The sequence below is a fragment of the Sylvia atricapilla genome, chromosome 1 (assembly GCF_009819655.1).
Source record: "Sylvia atricapilla isolate bSylAtr1 chromosome 1, bSylAtr1.pri, whole genome shotgun sequence".
Lineage (NCBI taxonomy): Eukaryota > Metazoa > Chordata > Aves > Passeriformes > Sylviidae > Sylvia > Sylvia atricapilla.
Genome location: NC_089140.1, coordinates 7,570,108 through 7,583,547, shown reverse-complemented (window position 1 = coordinate 7,583,547; position 13,440 = coordinate 7,570,108). Strand labels below are relative to the sequence as shown.

The window sequence follows — 13,440 nt, the reverse complement described above, 5'->3', positions numbered from 1 at the left end:
TAATTTCTACAGCAACCAGTTGTCACACCATGAGGAATTACGAGCTGGAGTTGGGGGGTGGGGGGAGAGCAAAATGACACACTTTTGCGAATCTCAAATTCTGCTGTAGGCAGAACTTCCACTAAAAAATTACATTTCCATATAGTCTGTCATAAAAAGTACTTTGTGAAACACTAAGACTCATGCTTCTAAATGTTATAGAACGGGGAAGTATCCCAGGACTATCAGAATAATCTGAAAAAAACATCAAAATTCATGCAGAAACTTTGGAAATGATTTCAAGAAGACATGCAACAGAATGATAGATTTTTGTACTCAAAATAGCTTATAAATGACATCATTTTAAAAAGAGAACTTTTTTTTTCCCATTCTTTTCTGCACTCTGTTCACTTTTCCACTAAATATTTTATGCAAGAGCATTTTGAATTAAAATTCAAGTCAAACTCCCCACAAACACACCACCAAAAACCCAACTGCACGGGCTAATCAAAAGCAAAATAGGATTTCATCTCACACTGCTCCTTTCCACTCAGGATTGCATTTGCATACTACATTTTTTCCAGCAAATCATGCAGATTTCTGGCTGTTTGCAGCTCTCCTCTCGAATCCTGATGGAGAGGAGCTGCTCCAGCTCTCCATAGTTTTACCACATGGTGGCAATGTAGCCTCCACCTTCCTGCTCAGGAGGTGAGTTTCTCCGATTTCCTCCTTCATTACTTCTTATTCACTCTAATTATCATATTTGTAGGTGGCAATTACAGTCTTCTGAGCTTCTGCTTTCCATTTCCTCGATAAATTTAATAGAGGCTTGTTGGGTTTATTTTTCAAATAAACTCTGCAACATTTCTAAGGACATTAACCCTGTAATAGAAGAGTTTTTCTTCCAGTTAATGCAATATTGCATGTTTCTCTGATCTCTAATGAAATTTTGAGGATCACTCTGGAACTGTTCCCTTTTGCCAACAAACATTCATGTGCCCTTCAGTATTAACCCTTTGCCTTCACAGTTGCTTCACGGTTGCTTGTGTTGCCTCATTGGAATTGAGAAAAGAAGTCTCGAATTATTTAAAAGCAGCTTAAAAAAGAATGCATAAAATACAAAACAGGAAAATGAGGAATATGTACAAAAGGATAACAACAACAGAAAACAGTCAAATATTCAGCCTGGAAAGGAATTACAGGTGCAGAAGAAAAGGTGATCCATACTTTTAAAATCACACTAAGGAGTAAACTTGTAGTCTTCATTTTAAATCACTGTGATACTGAGAAAAAAAAAAAAAAAAAAAAAGAAAAAGATCTATTTGCTACTGCTTTATAAATCAGCATGCATTAAAAGTCTACATCTAAACTACACTGTGAACATTTTTTCTGCACTTTTGAAAAGTGAGGATGCTTCTCATATATAAATACAATATATGACTATACCAGGTCTCAGAAGAAAGGTTTTATTCTCTGGTTCACAGGTCAGGCACCACAGATTTAAGGCTTAATCGATGATAGCCAAGAATACAACACTAAATAAGTCAGTGAAAACACTCAAAAGATCTTGAAGCAAAACTCAGAGAACTTTAAGGAATGAATATGTACATTTGTTAGAGGTATCAGCTTCTGCTTAACTGTATAATTCTGATCTGGATCTAATACATAAATCAGGGCATTGTACATACTGAATGAGGTTGCAATTGTGAATTTTACATCTAAATTTCTGCCAAATTTGTCTGAACTATGGGGAATATTTCTCAGCTAAGAGTTTGAAATTCAAATAATTTCCCCAACAGATTATTTGCAGTGGTCATCCTCTGCTGCATAATAACTACCAGGTGAGATGAGGAGTAAATAATTTCTTGGTGTAGCTTTATACTTTTGTACAGTTACAAAACCATCTAGGACACCTCAGTACATCACAGGAAATTCTATGAATAAAAACACAGAGGACTTGGTAGTTTGCTTTGGTACTATATGATATTTCCACTCTCATTAAAATCTGAAAAATACTTTAGAAGTGAAAAGACATCCCTTCAAAACCCACAGTTAAGGAACTTGTTAAGAAGTATTTTAAATAACTACAAATAAAACACAGCATTTAGCTCCTGGCAGCATTTTGTGTTTCTGTGCTGTTTGATGTGACTGAAAGCAATAGAATGATTTTTTTCCAGGGCAGAGTGACATGCAAAGACTTTTATGGTCTTAAAAAACTTCTTATGGTTGGAGAATACAGCACAGTGGATTTTCAGTCATTAAAAACAAAATTAAAAAATAAAACATAAAAAAAGGTATTCTAATAATGATTTTCTGGTGTGCAAACAGTATCACAAACTGGCTGTGAGAGGGTTCATTCAGCACCACGATGACACAGGCAAACACAGGAATGACCACGATCCCTTTAGAAGAAATGGGAAAAATGGCAGCAAATCCATCTCTACAGGGCTCAACTGTGCTGTGGAGATGGTTCTCAAAGTAAAAAACTCTGTTTTCAGTGGAAAGAGAGTAAAGCAGCAAAGAGGCCCCCAAGCACAGAAGTGGTTGGTGCCGTTCTTGCTGGAGGCTGTGGAGCTGAACACACATCTCAACATGGATTTATTTTGGTTTTACCCCTCTGAAATGTCTGGCTTTGCCTTGGTGGGCCACAAAACCTGGCTCAATATGTATCCCTGCACCTCCACATTCAGAAATCCTGGTGGATGTGGGGAAGCAGGGAATGGTGCAGGTCAGAGCAGTGCCTGCTGCTGTTTGCCATGGATTTGGAGGAAAACACCTCCTAGATGTTACTGCTTTGTTTGATCTCTGCAGTCCCCATCCCAGGAGAGGACTGAAAGTTTCTGCCATCCTTCTGGATTTGGTCCCTGCTGTCCCACACTGGCTGCTGTGCACCAGGCACCTGGCGTCCCCAGCCTGGCACCCAGCAGCCAGTTCATCCCTGGCCACTTATCTTACTGCTTAACCCATCCAAAAGCTTTAGGATCATCTTTGAAACCTGCCATTCGCCCCACTTCTCTGATTACTGTTAACTCTGTGGCATAGTTCCCCTTAGACCTGCACTTGTGGAAGACTGGAAAGCAGCTGGTGCAGAAGCTGCCGCCATATGGCAGTTACTTATAGCAATGTAAACTAATTGAGTGTTGAGGGTGATGGAATCCCTGGATGCTTTATCTTTCAGGAACTGCTGCTGTGTCAACGGATAGCTTTAAAGATCTGCTCTGGGCTTTCAGTTCTGCTGACACAGAGCAGAGCCCAGCCAGAGTGAGCTCCATGTGCTGGTTGGTGTCAACGCTGCAGCCACCACTGGGCCTTTTTGGCACAGATTGAAAAACACCCTGCAGTGTTTTAACCACATCCCTCCTGTCTTCAATCTGAAGCCCCACGGAGAGCTGCTGGGTGGGAGCACTGCTGGAATAAACAGCCTCGTTTTCCCAGCACCAGGGTGTGACCTGCTGGTCATCATCCCTCACACAGGGGCAGGCACAGGCAGCACAGACATGTTCCTGCATGAAAAGGTGGTTTTATACACAAAGATTTAACCTCCTGCTTATTTCACATACGAAGGTTGAATTTCTGCTGGAGGAAGACATGGATTGGAGCTCTGTGGGGGCGTCCCAGGGCCCCAGCCAGCCCTTAGCAGTGATGCATCCCTTGGATTTCATATTATTACTCCTCTGCTCTTCCACCACAGATCCTCTCTCACCTCTGATGGCTTCCAGATGGCATTAGGATTTGGAGTTGTGTACTTTAAACTGTATTTCAATTTGGTTTTTTGTCTCTTTTTTTTTTTTTTTTTTTTTTTTTTTCCTTCAAATTGGGGCAGCTGATGTACACAAATTATAAGATTACTTGTGTCATAATTTTGGATATTCTTTTGATTTCCCTGTTATTATACAGCATTGGACAGGCCAGCTCTTCAGTGAGAATCACACGTCTCAGCAGGATTTTCATCCCTTTCATGTAGCTTTCTCTCATTCTAATTCGGACAGAGTACATTGATTTTTGCCCTTTGTATTTCTTAAGGCAGATACTCTTTATTCAGGCCACAGAGCAGTGAGACAAATGGCAAAGCTATTTAAACAGCCTGCAGCTTTTTCACTGGGCCCTTAATTTCTACAAGCAAGGCTGTACCAAAAAAAAAAAAAAAAAAAAAAAAAAAAAAAAAAAAAAAAAAAAAAGAAGAAAAACCTGGAAATTACATGTTAGGTCAAATTGATGGAATTATACACTAACATAAAATTTCTATGACTATCTTTCAATTTCTTTGTTCTTTCTGTAATCACTTCTTGATCGAAGCACTTTAAAAACACTAAGCTTTCTTTCTTTCTAACATGCTTTTTCAAATAAAAGTTCATGGACACTCTCAGAAGATGAAAATGACTATTTTCCTTATTTTCCTCAGGGAAATAATGAGGCACATATTAAATTTATCATGATGAAGAGCTCCATTCCCTACAACCATCATGTACAAGCAGTTTATGTGTATTTACCCAGTTGTATATAAAAACAGGCATTTTTTGTAATCTCAGAGCCAAAATGTCTAACTGCAAAGACATCAGAAAAAGACATCAAAACTATACGTAAGATCATAAAAATTTAGCTCTAGAAGAAGCCCAAAGAAGTCCTAATCCCCTCCTTGCACTGAAATAGGATTGATGTTTATCTCAACAACCCATGACAAAAATCTGTTTAATTCCCTCTTAAAAATCCCCCGGGACAGAGATCCCTGCAGTAACCCTGGGAAATGTGTCCTACCAGCTGCATTTCCACCCTAAAATACTGTACATCATTTTTGTACAAATTAATTCAATTCTTTTAATCTCTTGCAATATTCAATAGCCTGGAAGACTCTTACATGTGTCACAGCCCAATTCTACAAACAGAGAAATGATGCATTTTTGTTTTGTTTTACAAGCATTAAATTTTGCATTTTGTTTTACATGCAATGAACCTGACCACCTAAATAGAGTTTTTTGGTGTTATCAAAACCATCATCAAACCACAGAAATGATTCTATGGAGGAAAACCACGGCTTTTAAATTTGAAAATAGTCTCTAACAAGCCACTCTTTATTTTCTAGGCATAATAATGTTTTAAGATATTTCCTCTGAAACCCTGATAGTGGACATAAAGCAGGAATATTACAGCAAGACCCTCTCACTCAGCATCCTGGTGCAGATCCAGGACATCACAAACAGCTTCCATGGAATTATTCCAATATCTAAAGTGCTGATATACTAATTAGTTATTAAAAATACCAGCATAATCAGAAAATGAGGACATGGCTCTCCAACAGGCAATTTAACCCAAGGCCACTGTAATAAAACTGGTGCAGAGAAACAGAACTTGTGTGCAAGCAGAAAACCACAACAGCTCTGTTATACAACTCACAATACACCTTTTTTTTTTTTTTTTTTTTTTTTTTTTTTTGGAAATATTTGACTCTAGTGATACAACACCTATTTTGTGATACCTACCAGGGCTTGAGGGCAAACAAAACCACTCACTGAACACCTCTGAAGGTACTGGCAGCTGCTGGCTGAGCTGTGACATCAGGATGAACAACTGGCTGCCTTCCACTGCCCCAAGGAGATCCCTGACCACAGTAAATAATATCCTCTTTTCCTTCCAAAAGCCATCCTGAAGCCTGAATGGTGGTGATCCAAAAAATTAGAGGATGACAGGTGTTGGTTTTGGCTGGCATCCTCCTTCCAAACAACCTTCTGCAGAAAAGGAAGGTTAAGGACTGGGCTAGAGCTGGCAGGGTTTCTCATGGTGCAGTGCTGGATTTTGAAGCCAGTCCAGGTAAAAGCACATTTTAAAGTTTTCAGGAGCTTGCTGATTTCTAGGCAGGCATTCACAATGTGCACTGTAAATGGGTCAATTCTCCCTGACCTTTGCCAGTTGAGAAGGGCCAGAAGCCTATTCCTGGTGATGCAATCTGTAATGGGAGCATCCTTGGGACAGGGGAACCTCCACCAAAGCCAGGAGGTGATGGAACTTCTACAGAACCTTTCATGACAACATCTGGTGAAATTTAAGACTCTTTTCCTCCGCTTTAACGTGCATAAGGAAAAATAACATTATATCCAGCTCATCTTCCTTGCAACAGGATTTTATATGTAGAAATATCCACTTCAAACACATGGCTGAGGTTAAGAGCTGCTCTTCATCCTTTGACTGCAACTAAACTGGGCAGATTTTGTGCACATTTGGTATAAATCAGGGTGCACATATAACAGTGCACAAAAATCCAGTTCACCTTCAATAGGCAGCTAAATAATGGCTACCTGAGGCTTGGATGGCCCCAGGTTCCTGCAGGTACTGAATAGGCCATGCTGAATGACATCCAACTTGCAAAACAGAGGAAAACTTCCTATTTTTGTATGGAGGCAATGTCACTGAAGCACCACACTGCTTTTGCTACTTCACCTGAGCAAGCACACAAATGAGGGAACAAATTCCATGCAGCTTCCCCCAGAAAACCTGAAAAATATCAGCATGTACTTGAAAGCAAACTAATGGTTTTTAAACTTGCATTCCTGGAACTATCTGGTGTCATTTCCCAGTTCCAAATGTTTCCCAAATCCCCTTTATCCCATAGCAGCTGTGTAGAACTGCCAATTTACCCACATCCGTGGAATATTTTCTTTGTGACTGAAAAATATGAGAAGTCTTAAAGTAAAGTCTGTATTCTCTGTCCCAATGATTCTTCACATATCTTGTCAAAATAGAGTAATTTGTAGTCCCATTAAGGCTGGTTTCTTTTCACTGTCTGCAGCAATGGCTTTTGTATGGCAAGAGATTTATTTATCCAGAGATTCTTAAAAAATGCAGTGATGACTCAGTCTAATTCTTCATCTCATTCTCCCCCACCAGGTTTTGGAGCTTCTAATTACTGGGAAAGGTTAGCCCTGTCTGTGAAATATGAGGACATGTCATCTCCTTCTCTGGTGGCACTACGCAGGAACTTTAGGACATACTTGCTTTCAGGCTAATTACAAATGTTCCTTTTCACATGCAGCCATAATTTGATCATCAAAGTTGCTGTTTCCAAGCAGAAGTTCAGCATTCTCATGTTATACAATGAAAAATCGAGCACACATATGAATTAGGTGAGGCACTGCTTCAGCACACTTACTGACTGATTTCCCAGTATAAGACCACCTCCAGAGCCTCAGAATTAGTATTTCTAAACATAAGATATATGTCTACTTCCCTTGCTTGAAATGCTATAGGCATAAAAGATGCTGCTCAAAATAACTGATATTTGATTTGGCAGCTCCTGCCAGGCGCTGCACTTCCGAGACCAGTCACACATGTTCTAAATATACCCTCTGATATTTTTTTGTGAGATGCTGATTAAATTATGGAAAAGATTTTTCTTTATTACTGTGTTCTCCTTCCTCTCTTTATAAAGTGTACAAAAAGAACAGAAGCACTATTAGCATGAGTCAGCCAGCGGCTTGGGTTGTGTAGTTCCCATAAGCTCAGGGAGAGTTTCAGGGAAATGTATGTGAGGAGAAATTGGGAACCTTTCCTAGGCATGGCAGCAAAAAATTCTGCAGTTTCACTGTCTTAATGACGATGACATCCTGGCCTCTCCCACCAGGTGTCACTGCGAAGTCACACAAGAGGATCTGTCGGTGATCTCGCAAGACGCAGACAAAATGAAGATTAATAAGGCATAGGAGTCATCTCTGAAAAAGAGTCATTTCTCCCCTCCTCCTCCTGGTTCCTAGCCAAAAAAGAAACACAGCAACACCACTGTGCGTTAAGCTCAACAAAGCAGAGGATCAGGTTTAAAGGGTGACTGTGTAAAGCTCGCACTGCTCAAGAGATTTAAATGTGTGTTGTGGGAGCTGGGGCTTGGCTGCCAGGAGTGGTTCTCTCTTGGTGACTGAGGATGAGGAGATGTCCAGGTGAGATGTCCCAACCACACCTTTGTGTCAGGACAAAGTCTGGAACGGGGATTCTCAATTTGCGATGACCTTGACATTTAGAGACTTCCCAATTCAGAGACTGCCTATGATTCCCTGATCCTCTGACAGTGACATAAGGGAGTAACTCACAAACAATTCCTATTTTTCAACTCAGTTCTTACTTTTTAACTCACATGCTAGTCCCTGATAACCCCACATACGTCCCACAGAGCAAGCTGAAAAATTGTTCCTTCAATTTTCTAATTTGTCCTCTAATAACTGAGGAGACATGCAGCAAACTCCCCATGTCACACTTTATGCATGGCACAGGACCATCTATAGGTGAAAATCCTTCCTTCCCCTCCCAGCACTGGCAGAAGCACACACCACTGTGTCACATCCTTGGTTTCCAAGCATGCACTTAGAGCATAACACCAGCAGCTCTGCAGCTTTATCTGTGAACACAGACTTGCTCAAAGGAGGCCACACCAGGACCCTGTCCTGCTGAAGGGCCCCTGACTTACCCTGCTGGGCTGCTCCTGGTCTGGCAGCTACATGCCCATATGGAGGGAAATCCTCCTGCCCCATTCCCCAGGATTCAGCATCACATAATCCCAAACCCAACAAATTTCCAAGCTGCAACACAGGGACATCTCAACCTACTTTTGTCACTTAACAGAATCATGGAGGTGACCTCCATCAGAGTGCCTTGCTGCCACAACAGCTGAACAGCCTTTCCAAGTGCTTGATAGCAAATTAAGACACTTTAATTACACCATGACAGAATTAACTTCTGTGGAAGAATGCTCTAAAAAAAGCATACTAATGAAATTAATTTTACCTGCAATTTACTTTTTAAATCCACATTATTTTAAAGATACTACTACTTATATACAGAACATATTTAAATACTCTTATCTTATTGCTTTGGAAGTTCTTTTTGCTACAGCAGCACTTGCTTTAAAATTATCTGTAAGACTTATCGTTGCTAAAACATATTCTCAAACCAACAATGATCGTAGAGCAAACTGAAATAAAACCCACTCTTTGCTGCTGATATGCATTTAAATGTGTAGCTGATTTCAGCAGCAGAACTTTAAACTCTGTTTTATAGGGTATCACTCGATTTTAGTGCAAGCATCTATCAGGCGCAGCTCTGAAAAATGTTAAGTCAGACTATGAAAACATTGTCAGTGCTTATTTTAGTAATAAACCCCATGCTTAATCTATGCTTTCATGCTACAGTAATCTATGTATCAATCTATAACCTTCCAGCTAAATGCACTAAGTAGATTAAGCTCTGATTGACTTGAAATGTTTTTCACTATATTATCAAAAGTCTACAGATCAGCATAAATACCTCGAAGAAATTTTTTCTCCTTTGGCAGATTTACAAAAGCAGAGCTTAACTTGAATTGAAATGAACTTCTGCATTTTTCCAGGGCAAAAAAAAAAAAAAAGCCTGTCAAATTTACTCCAGATCTGCTGTGCTTCTGGGCTTAGGAAAAAAACCTGTGATTAATAGTGCAGCACATCTATCCTGTCGTGACAAGAGCGATGACATTGTGAAGAAAAGTGTCCCCCCCGGGCCTGCCACACGTGTGAAGTGTCAGGAGTCACCCCAAAGGCTGGCACTGCTGGGCTGCCATCTGCAGAGCTCACTGTGCAAACAGCTCTCAGAGAGGGGAGAGGGATTGCTGCTGGGGTGCTCCTGCTACAGAGATAAAAGTCCTTAAAAGGCATCTTCCTCAAATAGTAAAAGTCGAGTTTTATTTTCCGTGCTGCACTTAGGGAAAGTGAGAAGCAGGTTGTGAGGTGCCACAGTAACCCAGCGAGGAGGCTCTGCTGTCACTGCCAGGGGTCACAGAACTGCAGCAACAAAAAGAGCATGGGAGGGAAGAGCAGTGTGCTGAACTCTGTCATCCTGCTTCTCGCAGCTCCTTTGCAGACTATCTGCTGGAGCAGGCTGCACAGATGGAGGGAGAGCTCTGCATATGCTCAGCACTCATCCTCGTACCTCGCTGAGATGGTGGCACTGCAAACAAACACGGGGTGAGCATCCCACCCAGCCCGGCTGGGGAAACTACAAATCCACAGCAGCAGTGGGTGAAGGGCAAAAACAGTCTTGAGGTGGTACAGTTCAGTCTTTGCCAAGTTTCCAAGCATTTCCAGTCAGGTAAGTTCTGATTTAAAACGTTGTCCAAGTTTATCCCGCTGAAGACGTGGCATCCAAGAAAAGGAAAGGCTTTGGGAAAACAAAGGTGATGGTGTGTTGGCAGAGTATCCCAGGTTAAAGCTCACTGGCAACCATGACTGGATTCTCTTGGACCCCACTGGGGAGGTGTCTCTGCTTTCTTAATTGTCCTTAAACATTTATCCCCATGGAATATTCAGCTTCTTCTGGATCCTACTCCATCCATTCCTGCACGTAGGCAGCTGGTGTCTGAGCACTGCAGATCCAATGACACGTGTTCAATGACAGGTCCAAAGGCAGATTGTTCAGCACCTGGAACAAGTCCTGGGTCCTGCCACCAGTCCCAGGTTTACCTCCAGGAGGACTGCACGAGTCATGACAGGAGAAGGAGCTCAGCTCACACAGTTCAGCTCTAGATTCGATTTTGGATTCCCATTAGTTGGGAACGTTGAAATCAGGTTTTCCTGTGGGACCTTCTACACCTTGCTTGTGAAATAAGAGAATTATTTAGTTCAATATAAACTATATTAGGAAACAAAGTGACATTTCCAAATCCTAATTTCTTTCCAACATACTCCCATTGAACAGCAGGTTCAGTGGTCCTAATCTGCCTCATCCCTCACAAGTTACAGGACCTGGTCTGGGATAACCAGACTGTACTAGAGCACACATTCATTTCTTACCCCAGCATGTTAACATAAAATTAACAAGCAAATTCATTATAGAGGGCAAACCTGAGAGTCAATGTCAGCCAAGAAATTGCCTGAGCAATCCTGTAATTGAATAAAAATACGTGTCAGCAAAACAAGTGTCATCCTGGGCTTGCTGGGGTGCTCTGAGTTCACGGGCTTGACAAACTCCTCTCAGCGTGGTGCTTTGGGGGACTCTGCAAGGAGACCTGGTCTGCTAAATGATGTTTATCAGCCAGATATGGGTAGTAGCAGGCACATTTGACCTACAGAGTCAAACAGCCTGCCCACAATTTGCTGCCCATTCGTCAGCAAATTAATAAATAAAGTGAAAGGAAATTAGCATTTTGTTACTTCTTAGCCGCTTCTCTGATTACAAAGAGCTTTCACAGCACAAGGAGGACATTTACTTGCAAATATGCTGTATTACAGTAGAAACACGTATTTGAATATAAAAAATAATAAACCCCTGTCTGATTGTCTCACTGATGTGCTTGATGAGTTTGTACACTGATTTATGGGATCAGCATCTTTGGGACAGGCAAACTCATTTATTTTAATTTCCTCATTTCTGAGTCCAAGGGCCCTGGTCTAGCTGTGATACAGACCAATTTAAGTAGTGATTCCTATTTTTACACCAATTAACTGCTAATGGCATTTTGTAACTATTCTATTCTATTAAGCCTCAAGAAAACTGGGAGCAGCCAACAGGACAGAGTTCATTGATGTATCTGGAAACTTTCTCTCTGCAGAGGTAAGAATACTTTGGGACTATTCTGAGGCCTGTAGGATAAAGTGTGACTTTAGGAGGAAGCTGTGTCACAGGAAAGAGACACTGCCAGGTCTAAAAGCCAAGATCCTTGTGGGAAAAAAACTGCTGGCAAGAGCATTAGTCAGCAACAGAGAGAGAGATGCACGATACATACCTGTTACATATCTATTTATATATGTATATATATGCACATATAAGTGTGTGTGTATGTATTAAAAGTTTTATTCTGATAGATTAGTTTAAAAGCCTACAACAACCCTCAAAAGAACTGGGGGTGGTGAGGATCCTCTCCTAAGCTAAGGAGCAGTTGAGATCACTTTTCAAGCAGCTGCTCACAGACACCTAAATGGCCATTTGCCAGCTGAAAGGATCAAAGAAAAGCAGTGCTCCAGAGAGGATCTTCCACCCTGTCAAGCCCATTTTCACCAGAAAGAAGCCAATTACTGGGGTCTGCTTTTTGAAATTTTTTTAGGTGGCAAGATCTGGGCAGCTTCCAAGGCTCACCTAGTTCTGTGGGAAACAGCTAATCAAGTAAAATTGTTTCTTCGCTGTCTTCTTTAAGACAGAATCTCTTTCCCTCCCCATTTCTGTCCTTTTCTGTGATTTGAAAACTGGCACATCCATGAGTGATTGCAGGTGCCATTAAATAATGAAGCAGCTCTGTTCATTAAAGCCCAGTGATTTATTGCCTTTGGACTAAGGGAAAGAAAACAGCCTGAAAACAGAACTCTTACATAATTTCACATTATTTCCAGTCCAGCACATCAGGCAACTGTTAGAATTGCAGGTTTTCAGCTCCGTGGTCCACCAGTGCCTGGAAATGCAATGCAGGATGTCTAATTCCAGCAAGGTCTGTAATTCTAGACTGAAACTTAAAACTCATAACTAACTGCTGGCCTAAATGTTGTGTCCTACCTTCATACAGCCAGTCGCTGAGCCCATTGAAAATAACACCTTCCTTTCCTGTGGAGACCACTCGGATGGCTTGTTTCCCCACATGGGCACAGTAATAGATGTTATTCTCAAAGATAAATATCTGATTTGAAGGAAAAAAAAAAAGAAAAAGAAAAAAGAAAAAGAGAACAGCATTAAGCAGTAGCTCCAGCATAAAATGTTGCATTTTGCTTTTACAATAATTGGCAGTACAAAATCACACATCACAATTTTATGGCACCTTTTGTTAAAAAAAAAAAAAAAAAAAAAAAAAAAAAAAAAAAAAAAAAAAAAAGATTTCCACAGCTTGCTTCCAAGCCAGCAGCTAATATAGAAAGATGCTAATTTACAACACACTGAAGCCTTGGTGATTTGATACAAGCTTTATTTCTCTCACTCCTGTCTTCATTTCAGAAACTGAACAGTTCAGTTCGAGGTCATGAGATGAAGAATGCCACTGCTCAGGTTTTGAGTTGTTGGAGCTATTGCTGAGAACCAGGCTCTTTATTTATGTGTTTAAGTGCTGATCAGGAAGTAAAGCTTTAGCCAACCAATAATAAAAATATCATTCCATGGCATCAGTCTTGGTCATGTGGTTGAATTGTTCTGTGTTCCTCTGTCATTGATAGTTCCTGCCCCCTAACCCCAAAGTGAAACACATCTTGCTCTAAGTAGAGTTATAGAATGACAGAATCACTTGGTTGTAAAACACCCCTAAAATCTTTAATGCCCCTTCCAACCCAAGCCATTCTGTGATTCTAAGGTCACGGAGTCCAAGCATTAACCCAGCACTGCCAAGCCCATCACTAAAGCATGTCCCCCAGTGCCACATCTGCGTGTCTTTGAAATACCCCCAGAGATGGTGACTCCACCACTGCCATGGGCGGCCTATTCCCATGCTTGACAAGCCTTTCTGTGAAGGAATTTCTCTTAGAATCCAGCCTAAACCTC

The 13,440-nt window shown here is 40.9% G+C and overlaps 1 protein-coding gene across 1 annotated transcript in view; it reads right to left on the bottom strand.

Moving 5' to 3' along the window:
- LOC136358445 (dipeptidyl aminopeptidase-like protein 6) overlaps positions 1–12,770 on the bottom strand; it is an 81,434-nt gene extending 68,664 nt beyond the window's left edge. The window contains exon 1 of the mRNA XM_066314353.1: positions 12,472–12,770. Within this exon, the coding sequence (XP_066170450.1) occupies positions 12,472–12,676 (205 nt within the window). The 5' untranslated portion in view covers positions 12,677–12,770. The remainder of the gene's footprint in view (positions 1–12,471) is intronic.
- Between the last annotated feature and the right edge of the window lie 670 nt (positions 12,771–13,440).